Source organism: Juglans regia, chromosome 1 (assembly GCF_001411555.2).
Source record: "Juglans regia cultivar Chandler chromosome 1, Walnut 2.0, whole genome shotgun sequence".
Taxonomy (NCBI): domain Eukaryota; kingdom Viridiplantae; phylum Streptophyta; class Magnoliopsida; order Fagales; family Juglandaceae; genus Juglans; species Juglans regia.
The window spans coordinates 1,303,063-1,328,369 of NC_049901.1; the positions used below are offsets into that span (position 1 = coordinate 1,303,063).

Sequence of the window (25,307 nt, forward strand, 5' to 3'; positions counted from 1 at the left end):
TTTCCCCCCCTTCTCTCTCTCTACTGCTCTCTCAGCTCCAGCTTGGTCGGGACCCCCTCCCCACCCACTTTATAAAGAGAGCGAAAGTAACCTTCTTGGTTTTCCCTTTCTCTCCGTCGCTCTCTTTCCATTCGACTGTAAGTTCCTTTCTTTCAATTTCAAATATTTCACCTGAATCTAATGCTCTGCCACTCTAAATCTCAATCGATAGTGATAGGGCCTACTGTTGAGCTCAACGGTCTGTGACTCCAAGCCTCAGCTCTCTCTCTCTCTCTCTCTCTCTCTCTCCATGGTTCTGATCTCGAACGACGCGCTCTGTTTATTTATGGATAGTGGAGTCTCGGATCCTTTCCTTTTGGGGTGCAAGTTGGAGTGAATTTACGCAAATGCCTCTCCCGTGAACTCTTTTAGGTTTCATTTTGAGCTACTGTTCAAAGGTCGCCTACTGTGAGCAATGACCTGAATTAGTAAATAGAGTGGCGGAGCAATGGCTTTAGGTTGTTTAGTTAGGCTTCTTGTTGCACTCCATAGCTTTAGAGTTTTTGTTCCCTAAAATTTATTAATGCTGGGTATGTTGGTATGCCCATGAACGAGGGTTAGGGTTGCATAAATATCTCTATAGTCAGAAATAATCCCTGTCAAAAAGAAATAAACAAGAAAAGAAAGAGATAAAGGAAAGGTGGATATGAAGCTTTCAACATCGGGGTTGAGTCAGCTGGATCATGAAGGTATATATCTCATATCCTTCCTTCCTCTTCTTCTTCTTTGGATTTTAATATTTTATTTTAATGTCATTTTCATGTTCCTTTTTTAGTACTATATTTATTTTGCTTCTCTTTTGGCTTTGGAAGTAAAAATAGGACTAGTAATTAATTATTTTTCGTTTTTGTTATTGGATATGGAGGAGGAACAGGGGAGAAGAAATGCTTAAATTCGGAGCTGTGGCATGCATGTGCTGGACCGCTGGTGTCCCTACCGACGCCGGGGACCCGTGTCGTCTACTTTCCTCAGGGTCATAGCGAGCAGGTTGCTTCTCTTTTCTATTCGCTCCCCCTGGTATTTTTTTAGTTTTTCTTCCCTTTTCGATGAACAAAATAAATTCCATTTTTAGGACTATTTTTTCCCCAGAAAAGACACTTTTTTAGCCTAGTTTAAATTGTACTTATGATTTTCTTATTACTAAATTTGCAGCACTTTGTTACGTAAACGATATTTTTAGGAATTACATACATAATCTAGCACAGCGGTATGATTTTGTGCGATTAATATGAAATGTGAAAAGTAGTAATTGTTATTGTTATTGTAGGTTGCTGCTACTACTAACAAAGAAGTTGATGGACACATTCCCAATTACCCGAGCTTGTCACCCCAGTTGATTTGTCAACTTCATAATGTCACAATGCATGTGTGTTTTCTTCCTTTTCTTTTCAGCTGTAAAATTACATTAATTGAGATGTGTCTGATTCTCATTAAAATTTCAAATAAGAAAACAATTTTGAATTTTAAGTCACCTATAGATTATTTACGAGATTTCAGGCTGATGTGGAAACGGATGAAGTATATGCGCAAATGACATTACAGCCTTTGACACTGGTATTCCTGGTTTTGTTGTTGTTCAAGTTTTTTCCCCTTATAGTGTATTGGAAACTCATCTGAATGGAATGGAACTCTTTTTTCCTCTCCATGCCTCAAATAGGAAGAACAAAAGGATACATTCCTCCCTATGGAATTGGGGATTCCAAGCAAGCAGCCTGCTAATTACTTTTGCAAGACATTGACAGCTAGTGACACAAGTACCCATGGAGGGTTCTCCGTTCCTCGTCGTGCTGCTGAGAAAGTTTTCCCTCCACTGGTAGTGTCCGTTACTTCACTTCTTTTTGTTTTGATTCTAAGTGGGATGTTGTTGCATTTTTATTTTTTTTTGGTCCTGCAGGATTTTTCGCAACAGCCACCAGCTCAGGAACTTATCGCAAGGGATCTCCATGACGTTGAGTGGAAGTTTAGGCATATTTTTCGAGGTAGATCTTGATTTCTTTTCATAGGGGTACTTGTCAGGAAAATGAAAAAAAACAAAAAAACAAAAAAAACAAAAGAGGATCCGTCCATTAATAGAATTTCATGAGCTTGTAGTCTTCTATGTATTTGTGGACCTGAGAGAAATGATATATTGTGATATTTTGCTGCTGCTTCTATAGAAAAGTTTCATATCATAATTTTGAATTTTAACTGGTGGAAATTAGGATGTTTGTAATTGGCCAATCTAAGAATGTGGTAAGATTGTTAGCTTTGAATGTTTTTGTGACTTTTCTTTCTCTTGATGGTGATTTTTTAAAATAATTGTCTATTGACGGTGAAGTGATAGAATAATTTGTGCAACTTTGTCACTAATATTCTTGAGGCATGCTTTTCATGAATTTTCAAAACAAAATTTTGGAAGCGCTAAGGATTTTAAGTTCGGTAATTTTGTCTTAATGTCCCAGTAGATTTCTGGGCATTATTTACTTGAAATGCTGGTAAACTATTGAAACATCTATACATTAGTAGACTCACATACCTAGTGTATCTTCGCGTCTGGCCCAACACAATAAATTAGTTCTTGTTTATTTCTATTGTTCTCCATATATACTTTCTGTGTAATTGGGCTTTGCCTATTTATTTATTTTTTTTTTTTTTTTATATGTCGGGAAACCTCTCCAAGGAAGGGCCCTTCGGACCCACCCTTGCAGAGTAAACCCCTTTACTTGATCAAATAAAATCTTATTTTACCTATAAAAAATGTTTGGAATATCTCTGTGAATATCTTCATGTATTACCTACTTATATAAAAAAAAAAAAAAAAAAAAAAATCTTAGTGTATTACCAAAACTCAGTTATGTTGAGAGGTTTGCTAATCAATTTGAATATGCAAGTCATTTTAAAAAGGTTTCAAGTCGTATGATGCTTTTTATTGTTCTTTCCACAAACCATGTTTAATAGAGTTGGGTATGGAAATTGAGGTGTAGCGAGTTGTGTAGTAGTACTCCTATTGTCGGTATGTGAAGTGTGAACATTAGGATGATAACGGATAACAGAGATCCAGCGGCTCAAGATTTTTTTTTTTTAATTTTCTTTTTTTATCGGTAATCAAGAGGTTTTATTCATAATAATAGGCAAAACCCAAGTACACAGGAAGTATACATGAGAAGTACCTAGCTATAGTTTACAATTGAAAGTAGAAAGTCATGGACATTAAGTCCGTTACAAACAATGGCCCCCACCCAAGAAAATAATGTTTTAAAGAAACAAAGTTTCAGCTCCTCCATTGTTCTCTCGTAGTTTTCGAAACTTCTATCATTTCGCTCCCTCCAAATACCCCAACACATACATATGGGGACCGTTTTCCATATTGATGCAACTTGGCCTCTCCAACATGCTAGAAAATCGACCAATTTGACGGGCATGACCCATGATAAACCAAGTCCTATAAAAAATCAGCCCATATGGTCCTGGCCGCCACCTCGCAATGTAGAAACAGACGATCAAGTGATTCACCATCTTTCTTACACATGTAACACCAGTCCAATACCATTAATCGACGTCTCCTTAGATTATTTGTGGTGAGAATTTTGTCCAATGCTGCTGTCAAAACAAAAAAAGCTGCTTTTAAAAGAGTTTTGGTTTGCCAGATGCTCTTCCATGGGAATGTGAACCTGCCTGGGCTCGATAAAACTTTGTGAAATGATCTAATCTTGAATTTACCTTTCTTGGAAGGGCTCTGAAACATCTTGTCCATAGTACCCTCGGTCATATGTACGGAATACAGTGTCGCATAGAAGTCTGTGATAACCTCCAACTCCCAGTCTTGGGCTGCCCTAGTGAAGTCCACATTCCATTAAGGGGAGCCATTAGAAAAAGCCAAAAGATCCGCTATCGCTGCATCCTTTACTCGTGCTAGCTCAAATATGGCGGGGAAAGTGTCTTTGAGACAATGTTCACCACACTATTTATCATGCCAATATTTGACGCGAGAGCTATCACTCACAACAATGTGTATGTCTCCTGAAAGTCTCCCAACCCTCCCTAGTGTATTTCCACAAACCTACCCCATGCGAGCCGCATTCCTCATTCTTGCACCATCCACCCCATGCTTCCCCAACCTGTGCAACTATGACAAACTTCCACAAGGCCCCCCTTTCTTGTTGGTACCGCCACAATCATTTACTTAATAGGGCTTGGTTGAACTTCGTCAAGTTACGAATCTCCAATCCACCCCCAGAAAATGGAGTGCACACCATGGACAAATTGACCAGATGGAACTTGAACTCGTCCCCCAAATCACTCCACAAGAATTCGTGTTGTAGCTTCTCAATACGGTTGGCAATTTTTGCTGGGAGCAGGAACAAAGCAAAATATAGGTGGAAAGGTTAGAGAGAGTACTTTTAATCAATGTGAACCTACCACCTTTTGATAAATACAACCTCTTCCAAGATGCCAGCCTGCGCTTCATCTTTTCAATCACAACATTCCAAATCAATTATCAAATTTTGGGTGACCATCTTCGAAACTTTTGGACTTGTGGAAGGGGAATCAGTGCAAGATTTTTTCACTCTGTCATGAGGGTTTGTTTTTTCATTTATATATTTATTTTGATAAATATCCATCTCTAACCCACTCAAGGCTTCATCTGTGCCTATTGACACTTTCTGTGCCAGAGGTGGAAACACCTGTGCTATTATCGGCGCCGTTACAGTGCCTCGAGAATGAGCTGATGCAACCTTGCCTTTGCTCGTGAGAAGTTTGCCTTTACTCATCACGGTTGACGTCGGAATCTCACAATCTACCTGCGTCAACCAAGTCTGTGCAGGAGCCGAGACGATGGGAGCTAAGCTAATGGCAGAGCTGCTTGAGTTCACCCTTCCAAGCTCCACGGACCCTGCTGCCGACGGCTGTGCTTCCGTCGAAGCTTCGAGGGTCTTCAACGCCACCGTCTGAGGCTTCGCCGGGGTGGCGCTCACCCACAAGCTGTTGGGCCTACCCCGAGCTGCGACTTCTTCCTCCATGCAAAACCTTTTAGCTGGGTGGGCTCGGGTCCGATATTATGTTGAGGCTGGACCTTCCCTTTAGACCCACGTACCTGACCCACACCCAATGCCTCATCCCCCCCCCCCTCTCATAAGAGAAAACTCCGGCCCACTCCCTAGGCCCAAACTTGACCCCATGACCTCTTTACCCAATAAGCACCATATCATCCCTTTTACTTTAACGTCCATCTCTTCCAACGCAACCTACATATCCTACAAATCCTTCAAAACATTTACATAATGAGGTTCTAACCTCTGTGGTCACCCACACGAGGATGGTGAGGGGGTAAGTGTTTACTGGAGCATTTTCTGAACTTAGAAGGAAGTAGGCAAGTTGATTTTGCACTGCCTGAAATGGAAGAGCAGGATAGGTTGGTTTCAGACTCACAGCTTGAAGTAGCTATTTATGAGGAGATGGGTAGTTCATCACCGTTACAGATGACTCCTCTTCAGATTGTGTCCAAGGAAACTTCATATTGGGTTTTTAAAAAAGTGAAGGAGATTCAAAGTTGTGTGGGTCTCTTTTAAGATGGTTATGAAGAACAATTGATGGCACTTTTAGTTGCCATTGAAGCTGGTCGATCCATGGCTGAGAAGTCATCTGTGAGAAAGGAGTAGGAGTTGAAAAAATTGCATTGTTCTATTAATTATGACAATAAGGAGGGTACTTTGGGGAGGGATAGATCAAAGGGGAGGGAAGCTATTCCAGTTCATGAAGCCTAAAATATTGTCTTGGAATGTAAGGGGGATCAATAATGTCAATAAATGCCTTCGCATTAGGTCCATGATTCATAGTTGGAAGATTGATGTTGTATGCCTCCAAGAAACAAAATTGGAAATTGTTAACATGAATGTAATTAGTAGCTTGTGTAGAGGTTCGTTTGTAGGCTGGACTTATTTAGCCTCTTCGGGTGCTTCTGGTGGAGTGCTAGTCATGTGGGATAGTAGAGTAGTCGAGATGGTAGAAGAGTGCATTGGAGATTACTTGGTGGCATGTGTATTAAGAAACATGGAAGATGGATGGTCATGGGCATTAGCAAGTGTATATGATCCCACTAGGGATCGGGATAGAAACTTTCTATGGGATGAAGTATTAGGATTGTATTCTGTGTGGGATTTACCTTGGTGTATATGTGGGGATTTCAATATAGTTCGATTCCCAAGTGAGCGGGAGGGTCTATCTTCGATGACTACTGCTATGGAGGTTTTCTCACAGCTGATCTTTGATTTGGAATTGCTGGATTTGCCTTTGGTGGGGGGTGAGTATATATGGTCCAATTCTAGAGACGGTTCAAGATTGAACATATTTTTAGTATCATCGTCGTGGGAAGCTCACTATTCGAAGTTGTGCCAAAAACGATTTCCAAGGGTAGGATCAGACCACTTTCCCATTATTTATGAGTGTTGGGATATTCATGAGGGCAAACGGTACTTTAAGTTTGAGAATATGTGGCTGGAAGTGGAGGGCTTCGTCGATAAGGTAAAAAGTTAGTGGCTGACGTATCAGTTTGAGGGGACTCCTAGTTTTGTTTTGGCTAGTAAACTCAAAGCCCTAAAAGCTAATTTGAAGATATGGAATAAGGAGGTTTTTGGGAATGTTGAGCAGCAAAAAAAAGCCCTTTGGGATGAGCTTCAATCCTTGGAAGCCGATGGGGATAGTGAGGGGAGTTTGTCTAGGAAGAACGAAGTAAAAATAGAACTTGAGAGGGTATTTTTGCGGGAAGAAATATCATGGAGGCAAAAGTCGAGGGTTCTTTGGCTTAAAGAGGGAGATAAGTGCACTAGCTTCTTTCATAAAATGGATAATTCTCATAGATGTAACAATGCTATTGAGATGTTAAGAATTGAAAATAATCTGCTATCCTCACCTGCCGAGATCCAAGAGCATGTTGTGCTGTTTTTTAGTTTTCTCCTAAGTGAGACGAAAGCTTGGAGACCTAAGATTGATGGATTGAACTTTGTAGCGGTGGATGATTTTTCAGCAAGATGGCTTGAGAGGCCGTTTGAAGAGCTTGAGGTGCATCGGGTGGTGTGTGGAATGAGGAGAGACAAAGCTCCTGGGCTGGATGGGTTTTCTATGGCATTCTTCCAAGATTGTTGGGAGATTGTGCGGGAGGATGTGATGAAGGTATTTCATGAATTTTATAAGTTTCAATAGTTTGTGAAGACTTTGAATGCCACTTTTATTGCCTTGATTCCAAAGAGAGCGGGTGCTTCGGAGTTGAAGGAGTTTCGCCCAATCAGTTTGGTTAGTATCTATAAGATTATTTCAAAGGTGTTAGCAAATAGAATGAGCAAAGTAATGGAGAAGATCATTTCTAAATCTCAAATGCCTTTGTTAGAGGACGACAAATCATAGATTCAATGTTGATTGCAAATGAATGTGTAGATAGCCGCATGCGGGAAGGGGCTCCGGGGGTCCTTTGTAAGTTGGACATGGAAAAAGCATATGATCATGTAAATTGAAATTTTCTTTTGTATATGCTTAGACGATGCGGCTTTGGAGATAAGTAGTGTGGCTGGATAAGCCATTGTATTTCAACTGTCCGTTTTTCTGTACTTGTTAATGGGCAGTCTTGTGGGTATTTTCCGAGTTCAAGAGACTTGCGACAGGGGGATCCTTTATCTCCCTTCCTATTTGATATTGTTATGGAGGCTTTGAGTCGCATGGTGGAGGCAGTGGTAGGAGCAGGATTTATCTCGGGTTTTTCAGTGGGTTCTAATTCTAATGGTCCTGCTATAATATCACACTTGCTTGTCGCTGACGATACCCTTATTTTTTGTGAGTCTGTTGGGGAACAAATTCAAGTTTTGAGGGCTGTCCTGCTGTGTTTTCAAGCCATCTCTGGATTAAAAGTGAACTTAAGTAAATCGGAGTTGGCACCGGTGGGAGTCCATAACATTCATCATTTGGCAGAATTTCTGGGGTGCAAAATTGCCTTTCTGCCCATAAAATATTTGGGACTACCGCTAGGGGCATCTTTTAAGGCCAAACACATTGGGGATGGGGTGGTCGAGAATATAGAGAGGAAGTTGGCAGCATGGAAAGGACATATTTATCTAAAGGGGGTATGATTACTCTTATAAAGAGTACTCTCTCTAATATCCCTATCTACTTTCTGTCTTTATTCCCTTTACCAGTTAGTGTGGCCAATCGTATTGAAAAATTGTATAGAGATTTTTTGTGGGGAGGTATGGGAGAGGAGATTAAAACTCCCCTAGTGAGTTGGAAAAAAGTTTGTTATCCGATTGTTGATGGAGGTTTGGGTATTCATAGCTTATGAAGTTTTAATAAGGCGTTGTTGGGGAAATGGCTATGGAGATACCATGGGGAAGATGAGGCATTGTGGAGGGGGATGATTGATCAAAAATATGGTAGTGATTGGGGAGGTTGGTGTACCAAGGAATGTAGGGGTTCGTATGGTGAGTCTATGGAAGTTTATTAGGAAAGGTTGGGATTGTTTCTTGAAACAAGTTAACTTCTCTTTTGGTGATGGTTCAAAAATCAGATTCTGGTCTGATGTTTGGTGTGGGGATACTGAATTGTTTAGAGCCTTTCCGGTTGTTATCAGATTGGCAAATAATAAGCAAGCTTCAGTTTCAGAGTTGATGGGTCTTTCCAATGGAGTGGTGCTTTGGGATGTAAGTTTTTCCAGATCTGCCCAGGATTGGGAAGTAGAGGAGGTTACTAATTTTTTCATATTGTTGTATTCAGTGGAGATAAGAAGACAGGGCATGGACCAACTATGCTGGAGACAAACAGCCTCTAAAAAGTTTACAGTTCGGTCTTACTATAAGGTGATACTAAATCAGCATCATATTTGCTTTCCTTGGAAGAGGATTTGGAAGGCTCATGTTCCGACAAGGGTGTCTTTTTTCATATAGACAGCAGCAATAGGGAATATTCAAACTATAGATAACTTGAGGAAGCGCGGAATGATTGTTTTGGATTGGTGCTTTATGTGCAAGAAAGAAGCGGAATCAGTGAATCATCTCCTACTTCACTGTGAAATGGCTAAGGTGCTGTGGGATGGAGGTGTTTGGAAGGGTTGGGCTGAGCTGGGTCATGCCAGAAGCAGTGGTCGATTTTCTAGCAAGCTGGACCAACTTTCAAATGATACTTGTTCCCAAGTGGCAGTTGCATGGAAGATGATGCCCCTGTGTATGATGTGGTGTATTTGGTTGGAGAGAAACAAGAGGTGCTTTAATGATAGGAAATGTAATAGAGATGCATTTTGGAAGTTTTTTATAAGCACTCTACTTAGCTGGTTCTTTGCTATTTTACTCAAGGGAAGGGCTGTGAACAAATTCTTGTCTTCGCTTTTCTAGTACTAGAATGTAACTAAGTGTTTCTTTTGTATACTTCCTGTGTACTTAGGCTTCGCCTATTACATTGTGCTTAATAAAACTTTTAACTTATAAAAAAAAAATATTACAATTATATTAAAACAGATAGTGGGGAGTAACACTAGTACACAAAAAGTATACCAAAGGATACGCCCAACTATTAATTAGATGAAAAAGAGCAAAAACTTCTGAAATATAAAAAACTACAATGTTGGTAGCTGTTATGAACGGCCATCCGATCACAGAGAGTGTCAGATAATTGGGCTTTTAATTTTTTTCACCATTCGCTCATGGTCTTCAAAAGTCCGGCTGTTGTGTTCTTGCCAGATGCACCACATCAAGCATGAAGAAACCATCCAAATTTACTAGTTTTTATGACTTCCACAAAGACTGCAGCACTAGATGTTATTTGTAGAATATTTGTTTAGCCATGGGCTGACAGAGATTTGGTTTTTGCTTTAGCTACTGCTCCTTTTTCTTTTTTGGTACAAATGAGAGTTGGTGGATTTTCTGACCATCATCAGAAAGCTTTAAATGAGCTAGCTGCACTCCTAATTTATTGTTGAATGTACACTGATGGTCTGTTAAATTGTGTAACAAGTTGACACCATTTTCTTGCTCATCTTGCAGGACAGCCGAAACGTCATCTTCTTACTACAGGCTGGAGTGTGTTTGTAAGTGCCAAAAGACTTGTTGCAGGGGATTCTGTTCTCTTCATCTGGTAAATATTTCATACACTTCATTCCCTCGTTGATTTTTGGTTGGTGCTAGGGAATCCTGAGTTTTTTGTTTTGGTTAATTGCTATAAATAGGAATGAAAAAAATCAGCTACTTTTGGGAATTCGCCGTGCCACTCGACCACAAACTGTGATGCCATCATCTGTTTTATCAAGTGATAGCATGCACATCGGACTCCTAGCTGCTGCTGCTCATGCTGCTGCAACCCATAGCTGTTTTACTATTTTCTATAACCCAAGGTGCAACACAGTTTTCAAAGTTTGTTCTTCATTTTCTTTTCATTTTCTTCTGTAATTCTTGTTGCGCCTTTTCCATTATGTACAGGGCCAGTCCGTCTGAGTTTGTTGTACCCCTTTCAAAGTATGTTAAAACTGTATTTCACACACGTGTATCAGTTGGGATGCGTTTCCGGATGCTTTTTGAGACTGAAGAGTCAAGTGTCAGAAGGTGATATTGTTCGTGACATATTTCATCTTCTTGTGATGATGATTCTTTTTTTATTGTGCATGTCTATCAATTTCTTGCATTTTATGTGCTAGAACCCTTCATATCTGGTAAGACATTTGATGACTTTCTTAGTTACAGTGCTGGCACTCTGCCACTGATACTGTTTCTTGTTGTGGCTTAGATTAAGAGGGTACTCAAATTTAGTCATGATGCGGATTTAGTAGATCTGTGACACATTATCTTGGTTCAGGTGGCACATGCATATCTACACAATTTAGGCAAGTTGCTTTGGTTGACTGAGTGGGTTTGCTTCCAAAAGCCTGACATACACGTCTTCAATCTGAAATAATGCTAAAGATGGAAAACATAACTGCTCATACAAAACAATTTGTGTTTTTTTAAAGACCATGTAGACTTTGCCCCATAAAGCTTTGTTGCAATCCCCTTTTTAGGAAATAACTAATAGTAAAAACTTTTTATTCCTTTATCTCGAACTTCGTGAGACCGTAATTTGTAGGCAGCTCATACAGAGTAATCTTCAAAATCATTATATAAATTCCAAATACTAGTTGGAGTACTAGATCAAATATGATTATAAGAAGACCCTTACATTTTAATGTTGGGTAAACTAACACTAAATATTTTGTCTGCATGTTGGTGTTTGATTGTGGTGACTTCCTTGCAGTTATAGGTGCTTTACCACAGAACATGCATGTTGTTTATCTCTCAAGGGTGTAGCAGCTAAGGCTGCTGCTTCTATTTATATTATTTGTAAAATTGTGTCCAGATGTGTAAGGCTTATTTTTCCAGGTACATGGGTACGATAACTGGAATAAGTGATCTGGATTCTGTCCGTTGGCCAAATTCTCATTGGAGATCTGTCAAGGTAAGTGAGCTTTTAATCATGGCATGCATGTATTCGTTATTGTCCACTAAACCATTTATTCGTTGTATGTATTACCATGCTGCACATCTCGTCTTGTGCTTATGGAGGGAAAGAATCCTGTGCAGATTTCTTTCCAGGTTTTCTGTTTTTAATTTTTGAAAAGAAGTATGTCCGTATATATCTTTCTAGCTTTGTTGATGCCAGCTTTAATTGGCTATGCTTTTTGCACTTGTTTTTTTTTTTTTTTTTTCTTAGAGTATTGTATGATGTCATAATTCCACTTTCACACATTTTTTTTTTGTAAATTCTATCAAGCTGTGTAATGTCTATTAATCTTAAAGTCTAGTAAGCTTTGAATTCTTTTCCAAAGTTTTATCTTATCTAAAATTATAGCTCTGTTGTTTCCCTACTCAACATATTTCTCTTCATTACTTCTACACAAGACTATCTTAGGTGACTCTTGTTTTTCACTTGATAGGAGTCACCACTGCCTTTGAATGGATGCCTTTATCCCTTGTGGTATTCCCACCGATCCTTCTCTCGAGTCTCATTTCAATTCCAGCTACATTTATTTCATGAACTGTTGCTTCTTAATCACTGATTAAAAAAAAAAAAAAAAAAAGGAACTGTTGCTTCTTAACCTTCCAACATTCCACAGTAGAGTATACCTGATTTATGTAGAAGTTTCCCTTCTATTTAATAGGTATTCTATGGTCGTCCAATACTCCTGACCCACGTCTTTACTGTAACCATCTTGGTCTTGTTCTATGAGTTGCATCTTTCTCGATCTCCCATCCCTGAATTATTTGTTGATCCAATATACTGAAAGTGACTGCTCTTTGATATATCTTGAACATCAAATTATACTATCCCTAAATATTGTGGCGAGGGCATTGGTCTTTCTTTTTTTTTTTTTGATAAGTGAGGGCATTGGTCTTGTTAGTATGCTTTCTCCAGGTCCAAGGTTTAAACCCTTGGGTGCAAGTTTCTAGGGGCCACCTGCAATTGGTGAAAAGCCTATGATTTATTTGATTTGGGTGATGGGGACGCGATAAATGGGTTTGGGGTTTAACCGAGTTAAAGACATGTTGCATTTGCACAGTCTCTGAGATTCCTTGTCTTAAAAAAATTATTTTCAATTTTACTAAACTTGCATTTCATATAATCAAGTTTACCAAACATGCTCTAAACTTCTAACTTGGAGTTAATCCTGTTGTAGTGTCATCTCTTAATATCATCTGCAAAGAGCACATACTATGGGGCTACATTTTGAATTGATCTAGTAAGCTCATGGATGGCCAATGCAAAGAGATAGAGACTTCATATAAAGCGGTCCATGATTCACATAATTTTTGCCAAGTCAAAATTTCTTGTTGGATATAGAGTTTAGTGTACAAGTAAAGTTGGCACATGGAAACAGGCAACCTAGAATCCCTGATCAAAGATGTGCTTGTTGAATGATTGGACCCTGATGAATGTTTTTTTATAAATGAAGTTCTTTCCGTATGTTGAATTGAGATGCTTATTGACCATCATTTGAGCATAACTTCCAAAATATTTTGGCCACATTTCTCTACTTTATTTTTTACTAATTGGAGCCTTGAATCTATTTTTTTTAATTTAATTTTTTTGACAACTAGAATATTGTGAAATGAGCAAACGGACAATGAAAGTCATATCTAATTAAAAAAGTATGGGAGGCCTACAAAAATTTTGGCTAAAATAAAATGTTTGGTTGGGAAAATTGGATGAGTTTTCTAAGTGTGTATAATACTAAAAAAGAATAGAGCATTCCAACCAACCAACATTTACCATTTTTCATTTTTTTTTTTTGTGCCAGTGGTTTTTATAAAATAAATTTGTTTGTATAATTAGAGGGGGTATTGTCTAGCCTACTTTTTTGCCTTTCAAAGATGGAGTTTAAGGGTCAAAATCTATTGTAAGTTTAGAATTCATACGGTTAGGAATTATTCTGTCATTTGGACACAATGCTTTTTATGACGATGAATCCTGGAGACCGTGCATACATAACCCGTCTTTTAATGGGCTAAACCCTTCACACGAATTAGGTAAGTCACTGGCAATTATGTTTATTTACCTATATTTTTTAGCGGAAGAGTTTTTCCTTCGAATTTGCTCTAAATTACTAGTTAGTGAAGGTTTATATGGGTGGGTCCTACTTTTTTTGCAATATTTATTAAGACTATAGAGAAACATAGAGACGTTAATCATGAAAGAATAAAAAGAGTCACCTATGAACACTTAAAAGCACCTTTTTGAGAGGGATAAAATTGTGGATCATGTGCAAAGCAAAAGGGGAATAATTTGTACAGTTTCCCTTCTCCAACGTGTCTTGTGCATTGCTACTTCCATCGATTCTGTCTTGTAAATTGCAAACACTTGAGGCTGTATTTGAATGATTAAAACTCTTAGTAAAATTCATGTTTATTTTGTATAGAGCAACTACTTATAAAAAATAAAATAAAAAATTGTATAGAGGAACTATATATATCCATTGCATAGCACAAAGGCTTTTTACCCATCATTTGTTGTAATTCACTGAGTTTTGATTTGTTTCGTCATCTTTCATCCTTTATGTATAGGTTGGTTGGGACGAGTCAACAGCTGGTGAGAGGCAGCCAAGGGTGTCTTTGTGGGAAATTGAACCTTTAACAACTTTCCCCATGTATCCATCATTGTTTCCCCTGAGACTGAAACGCCCCTGGCATCCTGGGGTCTCATCTTTGCATGGTATTTATCCTTTTAATATTAACTTTACAGCTTTTGTGATGAGGTTTTCATTTTTATTTCTTTCTTCTCTTTCCTTCAAGATTTGAATTGGGCAAATTTGTGCCTAGTTTTTTTATATGCCAAATCTAAGCATCTGAATTTGAGGTCAACAAAGTTACTTTTCTTGCCAGGTCAGTCTAAGTATAGGTGACTAGAGTGTTCATTCTTGCGACCCTTTATTTCATTACTTTCTTCTCTGTCTACATTATTAAATGATAGGTGATTGGAAAATGATTTGTGCAAGCCCCTTGAAAAAACATGGGACCCATCAGAAAAAATTCTCTTCTTGCTGGGGGTCCTCTTTGTCCCTCTTTTTTTCTATGGGCTTGCCCCAGACTTGCATGCCCGGGGCTTGTATATAGGTCGCTTTTGTCATAAGTAACATCTAGCATTACTCAATAATGTTTACTTGGGGTGCACACGTATTAGGCTTCTGTGCTTTCTTGTACTAAATTGTAAACTCTAGCAAGATTGCCATGAATCTTCTTGTTGTTATGATGTCACTATGGCCTTTTGCAGATAGCAGGGATGAAGGAACTAACAATGGGTTGATGTGGTTAAGGGGAGGAACTGGAGAACATGGAGTCAACTCCCTAAATTTTCAGGGTGTTGGTTTGTTTCCCTGGATGCAGCAGAGACTGGACCCGACTTTGTTTGGAAATGATCATAATCAGCAGTACCAAGCTATGTTGGCTGCTGGAATGCAGAACCTAGGAAGTGGAGATCTCCTGAGACAACAAATTATGCAATTTCAGCAGCCCTTCCAGTATTTTCAACAGCGAGAGAGCCATACTTCACTCTTGCAGCAGCAGCAGCAGCAACAACAACAGGAGGCATTTACCCAAACCTTGCCTCGTAACATCCTGCAGGCACAAACCCAAGTCTTAACAGAGAACATACCCCAGCACCTTATACAGCAACCTCTTAACAACCAACAAGAAGAACAGGCACGGCAGCAGCAACATACCTTTCAGAATATGGTTCATATCCGAAGTGATCAGCTGCATCAAAGACTGCAGTCAAATGTGCCTTCTTCATCTTTTGCAAAAGCAGACTTCATGGATCCAGGCACAAAGTTCTCGCCATCTATTACCCCTAGACAGAATATGGTCAGTTCATTTTGTCCTGAAGGGAGTAGCAATTTTTTGAACTTCTCCAGAGTTGGTCAGTCTATGCTAGCTGAACAGTTACCCCAACAATCCTGGGTCTCTAAGTACACACATTCACAGGCTAATACTTATGCCAATTCAATGTCACACACACCATATCCTGGGAAAGATGCTAATGAAGAGCCAGAGAATTGCAATTCTGATTCCCAGAATCCTACTCTTTTTGGTGTTAATATCGATTCATCCGGGCTTCTACTCCCTACCACCTTGCCCACTTTTGCTACTTCAGTTGATGCTGATGTGACATCTATGCCATTAGGGGATTCCGGATTTCAGAGTTCCCTGTATGGTTCGGTGCAAGACTCTTCTGAGTTGTTGCGGAGTGCAGGGCAAGTTGACCCACCAACCCCATCTCGGACATTTGTCAAGGTCTGAGCTGCAAGTTAGTTGGTCTTTCAATTTATTCCTACTATTGCTTGTTTGAAGGACTTGTCCAGATGATGCTCTGTTTTTGTTTAGGTTTATAAATCAGGGTCAGTTGGGCGCTCACTGGACATCTCCCGGTTCAGCAGCTATAATGAGCTGCGAGAGGAGCTGGCTCAGATGTTTGGAATTGAGGGGATGTTGGAAGACCCTCTTAGATCAGGCTGGCAGCTTGTATTTGTTGACAGGGAGAATGATGCGCTTCTCCTTGGAGACGACCCATGGGAGTAAGTACTTGTGACAGTAATCAATGTGCCATATTTTCTTGAGTCTGTCTCGATCTGATGTTTTAGGCTCAATCAATTTGAATGCTTGGAAAGTGGTTTGTGTTTATATTGGGTGGTTCTCCTGTTGGTTATATATGTCTCTGCATATGCATATGAATTTATTTGCCTTTGAATGAATGGAACTGAGCTGTGGACTAAATAGTCGTGGTCTTGTGCAGAGCGTTTGTCAATAATGTTTGGTATATCAAGATACTTTCACCTGAGGAATGTCCATAAAATGGGAGAGCAAGCAGTTGAATCCTTCAGCCCACATGTGGCTCAAAGGCTGAACAACGGTGGTGAAGTTCAAGACCTTGTCCCAGGGTTACCGTCTCCTGGCATGCTTGAGTACTGAGGTGAAGAAAAGCATTTGGACAGCTCCCTCACATTGTTCCAAGTTCAATCCAAATATTGGATCTATTAGTTTGGTGCCTGACACTCGTTATTCTACCTAAATTTGTCCCAAAATTATACTGTACGACACTTTTTCTAAGACTAGTGTAATGGGTCCGACTACTGTTGAGGAAACAAAAAAAAAAAAAACAAATGCGAGCTCACCACCTTCATGAAAATCCCGAGGACTGAATTTCTATCAAATCTGAACTAATGGCCTGAAACAATGTTGGTGGTACCGTTATTATGATAGTAGTGGATTCTCTCGGTTTAGTGCATTTTACCGTGTTCATCAATGTTGAAATTATCAGAATTATTGATTTCCTGATACCATCGAGCATTTTGATTAAGCAGTTGGGTGACAAACTTGACATGTCCCTTGAAAAGTTCAACCTGAGATTATGTTGTATTTGAGAATACGACCGTAGAAGTTCCATAAAATTTAAAATGGGTTAGTCGTATTCTCACAAAAGCCCCACATTTATGTGTTGATAATTTGTCTGCACCTATAACTGTTTCGGTTATTTCATGGCCTAATCTGATAGTTCGGTTGACATCAGTCCCGCGAATGTCTACAGCCAAACAATGGTCCACCCAATCCATTCTCCCGAAGTTCCTCATCTTCTCCTATAGGGTTATATTACCAAAATCCAGCAGGAAACTTCGGGATCACATGCAAAAGGTACTTGTGCATCCTCTGAAAGGAAAGGAATCAGTAATCATGCAGTGTAGGAAGGGACCGCGGGACTCGATAAAATCATCCGCCATTCAAATGATTCTCATACTTTCTACAATTCTTTCACTGGATTTGAAAAACATCTCAAGATGATAAGTGCGAGGTTTATATCACAAGAGCCAAAGGGAAGAAAGAAAGGCACAGAAAGACCAAGCGATACGATATATTAGGAAGCATTCCCACAACCAGCTCAAGTATGACTATCTTCCGCAACAGTTTCAAAGGTTTCACCAGCAACAAGCTCCGGGACTTCATCATCATCATCATCTAGCGTTGGCTGTCCAGCAGTAGGTGGTTGCTGCTTTTGAAACTGTTCTGCAAGCTTCCTTAGGTTTTCCAAGTTATCTGGCCCTGAAAATTGAAGCCCATATGTGTTAATGGCAAGTGTACTAGGATAGAGTTTAACAAACATACGTATAACAAACTCATTTTTCAAAAAGTCCACTTGCTATCAAGACTCTTAGAAATTTCATTCCCAGCCAAGTGGTTCTGAAAACGTTTCAGTTATCAATCACTACAAGATCAGCAATGGAATATGGACATCATTCTTTGTCAAGCGTTACAATCTTTCTTTGAATCACATATGCGTAGAATAGTGAATAAAAGAGACTTCCCATTTAAAATCTTGAAATAACATGATATAATTTTCCCTTGTGTTTGACATCAGCGGAGGTAGGGCTACTGAACACAACAAAGATGGATGAGCGCTGGTAATTAGCAACCGTTCAAATACTGTTTAAACGACTTTGCTCAACACTGGCTCACAAGTGGAGAATGGGACCCTCAAAATAAATAAATAAAAAATATTGTTTGGGACCTTCTAAAGCCAAGGATGTAGAGCAACACTGCATGCACACCTGAATCATCCAAGGGTTGTTTTCATGGCTTACAAAAACTTGGTATCTATAATTCATAATCAATGGTATATACCGTATTTCTCCCAAGGATTTGCACATAATGTAGTACACAAACAATAAGATCAGAAATGGACCAAATTTCTACATCACATTACCCTAACTAGAGAAAGGAAAGAGGTCAAGCCAATCTTGGAAAGATGCCCTAATTTTTTACACTTTTTCTCTACCGAAACTAGAGAATACATAAAAATTCATTATGTCCAAACTTTCAAACCAGGAGCACTTGATGCCTTTTTTTTTTATAAGTAACAGGAGCACTTAATGAAAATGAAGCATCAAGGATGGAAAAATTGGAATTTCAACTAAATGCAGACCCATCACATACTAAAGGCATGTTTATACAAAATTTAGCATCAGCTAAATATTGTAAGACAAAAGCCCCAGGTTAGCATGCCTAAGGAGTAATTTTTTTTTTTTTTTATATAAGTAATGCCTAAGGAGTAATTTATATATAAGGTAAATTATAAATTACATTTTTTTTTATAAATTACATTGAGTGTAGAGATTTACAGTTTCATTCTACTCCAAGTCACAAGAGGCTTAGTGACAGTTTCCAAAAGATGGAAAGGTAAATTGTAATTACCTTAAACACAAAGAGGTAATTATTTGTCCTTTGTCTATTCTAAGGTCCAAAGAAATACTGCTAGCCGATGAATACAAACTTGGCACTATAGAGGCGATGAACAATCATGATTTAAGTGCAATGAAAATAGGAATAAAGCTATCATACCTAGTTGGTTGATGATCCCTGGGAGAATATCTTGCAATTCTGAAACACAACAAATACAAATCTTAGTTCTTGTCCATCAAAGTTGATTGAAGTAGATGTGCAACAGTGGCAATCAGCGGCCAAAGTGTAATGCCAATAAACATCTCTTTAACAGTCACACAATCCAATTACAGGCTAACTATATGGAAAGGATGGAAATCTGGAAATGCTTGGGGAAAAAAAAAAAATTTGAAGATACCAGCAACATCAGAGTATTTAAATGAACTAGCTACTATTTCAGCAGCCCATGTTCATCCACATCCTGAAAGAGGTAAATATAGAGAGAAAAAAATTGGAAAAAAGATCCAAGCATTTTTTTTTTTATTGGTATCGAGTGTCCGAGAACAGCATCCCAACTAATGTCATGGGTGCACAGGCCTCGGCAAAGAGTTTCCTGCAAGTGCCTATCATTATTAATACAATCGTTTACTTACAATAAAAAAACAAACGTTTACTTACAATAAAAAAATTCAAGGGAACAATCCCTTAGTCCGATAGACCCTAGAGATTGTTTCCACCCATGAGGTTTCGAACCTTAAACCTTGGAGGGAGCATACTAACAAAACCAAGGCCTTTACTGGCTTTACCACTTGAGCCAACCCGTGGGGGTTAGGTACAAGCATTCTAGAAAGAAAATATAAAGGGGAGGACGAGAAAGGAATGAGAAAATACTTTTTGTTTGAGGAGAACCACTAACAACCCAGGTGTTGGCAGCAATTGAAGCTTGAACTGGGAGACAAGATAAAACAACATTATCAGTCATTAGTTGCCAAAATTCGAAATCCAAAAAAAAAAAAAAATGGCAGGAAAAGGCTACACAGTCCAAAAGGCAAAAATTTCAGGTATGTATATCAACCTTTGGGATTAAGAAACTGGATGACAGCATCATCCTTGAAAATGTTAACTTCTTCAATGGCCGGGATGGTGTTAACCCCAATCCTCTTCAAGGTATTCTGAAGCCTTTTATCATCAGTAGTAGTGGCTTTGTGCACAGCCTTCTTTTTCCTAAGTTCGAAAGCACAGGTCAAACTCAATTAAACTGAACTTCTTTGGAATCAAACTTAAGATATCCAAAGAGATATCAAAGATATACACAAAAAAAAAAAAAAACAAAACATTTTAGGAGGTAATGAAGAGAGAATCTGATATGAGACCTTCGCACGCTTCCTTTTCCACCAGTGCGAACGGCACTGGCCATCTTCATGAGCCTCTCCCGATCCATCTGAGTAGGGAAATATATTTTTTTCCCAATCCCCACAAATCACCAATAAAATTAATACTTCCTAAATCGAGACAGAAACCCTAATACTCAGTCCGAAACAGCATATACAATTGGAAAACAAAAAACAAACAAGAAATTACCTTTGAAAAAATGAGGTCCTGCTGAAAATGAAACGGAGCAGGAAAAGCACCAATAGCCCGACGACGATAACAGTGAACAAATAATTTGGGAATAAATCAATAAATAAAATAAATATAAGAAATGTCCTTTTTCAGAATGCCCTTATTACCCTCACGTTATAACTTTTAATTTACTTTTCCTATCCTTGTGATCTCGGAGAATCCGAAATCAACAAATTCTCGAGAAAAATAATATTAGAAATTTAGATATAAGTTTCGGCATATAAATCTGAAAACATTACTTTAAAAAATAACACCCATAATAAATAATAAATAAAAATGATTATTTTTGTAGATTTCACTTTTCTTAAAGGGCTATAAAAATTATTTTCTTTCAATGAATAATAAATAAATTTTATCTCAAATTTTATTAATTTTAAATTATATTTATTAATGGACTGTGCTACTGGAATCGATGATTTAATTGCAGAAGTAAACTGATAAGTGTAAATGTATTTTTTTAATTCTTTTTTTCTCTCTTTTCTTTTAATCATTTTTTACATAATTTTAAATATTTTTTAAAAATAAAAAATATCAATTATTAATATTCACTTTCTTAATTATTTAATAAAAAATAAAAAATTTAATCGGTTGAACTAGAATTTTCCATTATTGATATAAAATATTTTAAATGATTTTCAAACTACTTAAAATAATTTCGCTTGAATTATTTAAATTTGTAACATTAAACTCTAATTAGAAAGCATAACCCAATTCAGGCCCATTCAAATATTGGTGGCCCCCACATGATCTCAAGCCCAAGGATCATCAATACAAGCTTTGTATTTCAATTTATACTCTATACTTTAAGCTGGCCCATGGAAGCCCAATCACTTCAAGGCCGAGTCAATGACCTTGTTCCAATTTTAAGGCATTTTGCAGTGGCATCGAATCGGGGGGTTTGGCTCCAGATACATGAAAGCATGTAGTCAGAGAGCTCTCTTCCTGTTGGAACGATGCATTACCATGATGTACGTCAAGCAAGTTCAATCCCATCTCACAGTTTCAGGCGCCATCTTGGATCCTCATGCCGCTACCAAGATCATATCCTTCTCTGCAGTGTCCAACCGCGTCGACTTAACTCACGCCTGCCAACTCTTTCGCCATCTACCACATCGAACCACATTGGTATGGAACAGCATGGTCAGAGCTTTTTCCGAGAGAGATGAACCGCTTAAAGCTTTGTCTCTCTATAAGGATATGCTCGAGAGTGGCTTCTTACCCAACAACTATACCTTCTCTTTCCTGCTTGGAGCTTTTGCTGACCTCTCTGATGTCTGCTTGGGCTTAATTCTCCATTCCCAAGTCATCAGATTGGGCTAGGAATCGTATGACTTTGTGCAAAACTGGTTGATCCATCTGTATGCGACTAGTAACTACATGGGCGCAGCTCGTAAATTGTTTGATGGGAGCGTAAATCGAGACGTCATTACGTGGACAGCTTTGATTAACGGTTATGTGAAGGGTGGATTCGTTAGGGTTGCACGAGAGTTTTTTTATCAAATGCCGGAGAAGAATGTTGTTTCTTGGAGTGCGATGATTAATGGGTATGCACAAGTTGGCTTTTTCAAAGAGGCTTTGGAGCTTTTTAACGATATGCAAGTTTCTGGTTTCCGACCAAATCATGCTAGCATTGTGCGAGCACTCACTGCGTGTGCTTTTCTTGGCGCATTGGATCAGGGAAGGTGGATACACGCCTGCGTGGATAGAAATGGGATGGAATTAGATAGTGTTGGGCACTGCTCTTGTTAACATGTATGCAAAATGCGGGTGTATTGAAACTGCTCGTTGTGTATTTGATGAGATGCCGAATAGAGATGTTTTTGCCTTTACTTCTTTAATTTCAGGCCTAGCAAATCATGGATTCAGTACAAGTGCGATTGAGTTGTTTATTAGGATGAAGAGTGAAGGAGTTATTCCTAATGAAGTTACATTTATATGTGTTTTAAGCGCATGCAGTCGAATGGGGCTGGTGGATGAAGGGATGAGAATTTTCAATAGCATGAGTCAGGACTATGGGATCGAGCCAGGGGTCCAACACCATGGCTGTTTGGAAGATCTGTTTGGGAGAGCAAGGATGCTAGAAGAGGCAAAGAAGGTGGTGAGGGCGATGCCAATGGAACCAGACTCGTATGTGTTGGGTGCATTGTTCAATGCTTGTAGGTTCATGGAGATTTTGAGCTGGGTAAAGAAACAGTTGAGCACTTCGTTCAGCAGAGTCTAGACCTTGGTGGGGTTCATGTTCTTATTTCCAACATGTATGCTTCTGCTAACAAATGGGATGATGTGGCAAAGGTAAGGAAGGGAATGGAAGAGAAGAAGGTAACAAAGGTACCGGGATGTAGCTTGATTGAAATGGATGGTGTGGTCAGTGAATTTGTTGCTGGAGATAGGTCGCATCTGCTCATGGAGAAGATCACTTTAGTCTCTCGTGGCATTGACAAGCACCTAAAGTTTCTTCGACGTGATCACGATGATGATATGAAAAATGAATAAATCAAATTCTAGCTGAGAATTGATTAATACACTGCTTCCATTGAGGAAGAAAGCTTTTGCTTTATTATTGAACTGTTATGTTCCTCTGGATTATCCATCTGTTTGGCTTTTGGTTCAGTCTGTAGTTTTAAGGTAAGCCCTTTTAGGTGTTTTCTCAAAGTTCAATTTATAGTGTGTATTCTTTCCGATGATGTCGTTGTTCCAACATTGACGTGATGCCTCTTTAGCATGCAGAGATATGCATCTATACAACACCCGTGCGTCAATTTTTGTTTAGAAAGAAATCGCTTCATTTGCGGGGAAGAAGAAACATACAACCTTTTTGCCACATTTCCCTTTTAAGGGGAAAAGAATCAATTTGTTGACGTGCTGCTTGCCTGAAGTAAATGGGGAAACCGGGTTTTTGGCAGCCTTGATTTTTGTTGACTGAAATTTGAAAAGAGAAGTCTTGACGGATATAGAAAATGCCTTTCTACAAGGTTTCCGAGTTCTGCTAAACTTGTAAGTTTTAATCCTTCATGTTATTGGTCATCGGGAAAAAGGACAGAAAATTATATGAAGGTTTGTTACGTGACGGTGAAGGTGTTGGACCCCAAACAAGAATATCTATTAGTTAAGCTTGGTTGTAATGTTGGTGCTAAGTTCTAACCATAGATGAAGTCTCATAGTCAGAATTTGAAAGACCACTTTGGAAGTGCTTGTTGCAATAAGCTTCAGCACTCTCTACACAATAAGCTTGAACCCTAACCTGTACTCTTCAGGTATGTGGTAATTGGTCTTCCCGTTCCTCTTCACCTCAGGCTTTCTGTATGAAGAGTGTTAGAAGATCTTGTGCTTGATCTTGTTCTATTTCATTTGGACCTGTACTTAAAACAAAAAAAGTCTAATCTTGGTCTTGGCTGTGTTTTCAGTTATTTAGGACTTGATATTGGGGTATATTGGGATCTAGGTTCCCTCAAGGTCCTCAAGTATGGAATGAATCCAAAACTAATGAAGTGAAGAAGTATGGACTATAAATGGAGAGGTCTCCAAAATCTGGAAAGCGTATGGAAAAACCGAAAAATAGCTCCTCCTCCTCCAGCATCCCACTATTTTGTCCTCTCGAGCTTCATTTCAAGTTCACATGGATTTCATCAACCCCATTAATGACGATCCTTTTATTGATTAGCATAGAAAACTCATCATCGGACCATTAACTAGGTTCTGCTTCCCATTGTTCTACTCTTTATTTAGGACTATTATGAGTTTGAAGAGGATTTTGTTGGAGCTCCCCACCCTTCATCTTTCAATTAATACAAACTTGCCTATAAAAAATGTTGTTGTTTGGAAGATTTCTTTTTTTTTTTTTTTTTTTGATAAGTAATAAGATATTTTATTTATCAAAAAGTAGGCATAGTCCAGGTATACCGGAAGTATACATGTGAATACACCTTTTTAGGAATTAAAAACAGTTACAAGAAAGTCATGGAAACTAAGACCATTCAACTCTAAAGCAATGACCCACATAAATAAAGTTTTCCACATAAAACTCCTAAACTCTTTCAATGGGCGTTCATGATCCTCAAAGTATCTATAATTTCTTTCACACCAAATGCACCAAAGAATACATAAAGGAGCCATCTTCCACACAGTTGCTATCTGTGATGTCCCAGTAATCTCTCTCCAACTTGCTAGAAGTTTCACCACCCTTCCCGGCATTACCCATGCCATTCCCATTCTACTGAAGAAATAATTCCAGATTTCTCTTGCAAACTCGCAATATAAGAGTAGATAGTCTACCGATTCACCACTATTTCTACACATACAACACCAGTCCGTGATAATAAAATCACATCTTCTAAGATTATCCATAGTCAAAATCTTCCTTAATGCTGCTGTCCAAACAAAGAAGGCAACCTCCAAATGTTCTTCCAAGGAAAATTCTATCGATGTTGCATGGTAAATGCTACATAGGAGCATCCAGAAAAAATCTCTTTCCTAGAGGGTCTCCATTCGATCTCATCTTCATTTGTGGCAGCAATAGCAGCATTATACAGCAGATTAGTTGGACTCGCGGTTCATGCCTTTTTTTTTATTATTGAGAAATACTACTATGCCACCCCAGTTAATACTACTCACTTTGTCTCATTGATGTGGCACCACCACTTGGTAGTGCGTGGCTTATTAAACAAAATTAAAAAAATATATATTCAAAAAAAATGAAAAAAAAAAAAAATGAATACTGAAATTCTAAGTTTTCTCTAATGTTTAATTTTTTTAATAAGCCAAGTGGCACTACACATCAACGGAGCAATGTGAGCAGTATAACTGAGGAGGCACAGTTACATTACTCTGACTAATGGAAGTAATTCATTATCTTACACGGCCTTTAAAAAAATATATATATTTTTTGAGTGACCTTTGATTACTTATCAAAAACATATATATATATATATTATTATATATTATTATATAGTCATCGACTCATCA

The 25,307-nt window shown here is 38.5% G+C and overlaps 2 protein-coding genes and 1 pseudogene across 3 annotated transcripts; 2 read left to right on the forward strand and 1 right to left on the reverse strand.

Annotated features, from left to right (window-relative positions):
- Positions 1-32: 32 nt before the first annotated feature.
- LOC109001351 (auxin response factor 8-like) lies at positions 33-16,849 on the forward strand. Its single transcript, XM_018978599.2, is given in 15 exon segments — positions 33-728; positions 905-1,026; positions 1,307-1,405; positions 1,537-1,593; positions 1,697-1,852; positions 1,934-2,018; positions 10,038-10,128; positions 10,220-10,384; positions 10,470-10,592; positions 11,403-11,478; positions 14,082-14,229; positions 14,788-15,806; positions 15,897-16,087; positions 16,306-16,354; positions 16,356-16,849. Coding segments are annotated over 15 exon segments (2,550 nt in total). The 5' UTR covers positions 33-685; the 3' UTR covers positions 16,482-16,849.
- A 392-nt stretch (positions 16,850-17,241) lies between these two features.
- On the reverse strand, positions 17,242-20,409 carry LOC109001355 (nascent polypeptide-associated complex subunit beta-like). Of its 2 annotated transcripts, none has more exons than XM_018978604.2 (6): positions 20,304-20,409; positions 20,096-20,163; positions 19,798-19,946; positions 19,614-19,670; positions 18,903-18,941; positions 17,242-17,606 (listed from the first exon to the last, which is right to left on the reverse strand). In XM_018978604.2, exons 2-6 carry the CDS (start codon positions 20,161-20,163, stop codon positions 17,446-17,448), a joined length of 474 nt encoding a protein of 157 aa, XP_018834149.1. In that variant the 5' UTR covers positions 20,304-20,409; the 3' UTR covers positions 17,242-17,445. The 2 variants fall into 2 exon arrangements, with proteins under 2 accessions (XP_018834149.1, XP_018834150.1); XM_018978605.2 differs by having other exon boundaries at positions 17,287-17,606; positions 20,096-20,224; positions 20,304-20,380.
- A 799-nt stretch (positions 20,410-21,208) lies between these two features.
- On the forward strand, positions 21,209-24,090 carry LOC109001357 (annotated as a pseudogene).
- The last annotated feature ends 1,217 nt before the right edge of the window (positions 24,091-25,307 follow it).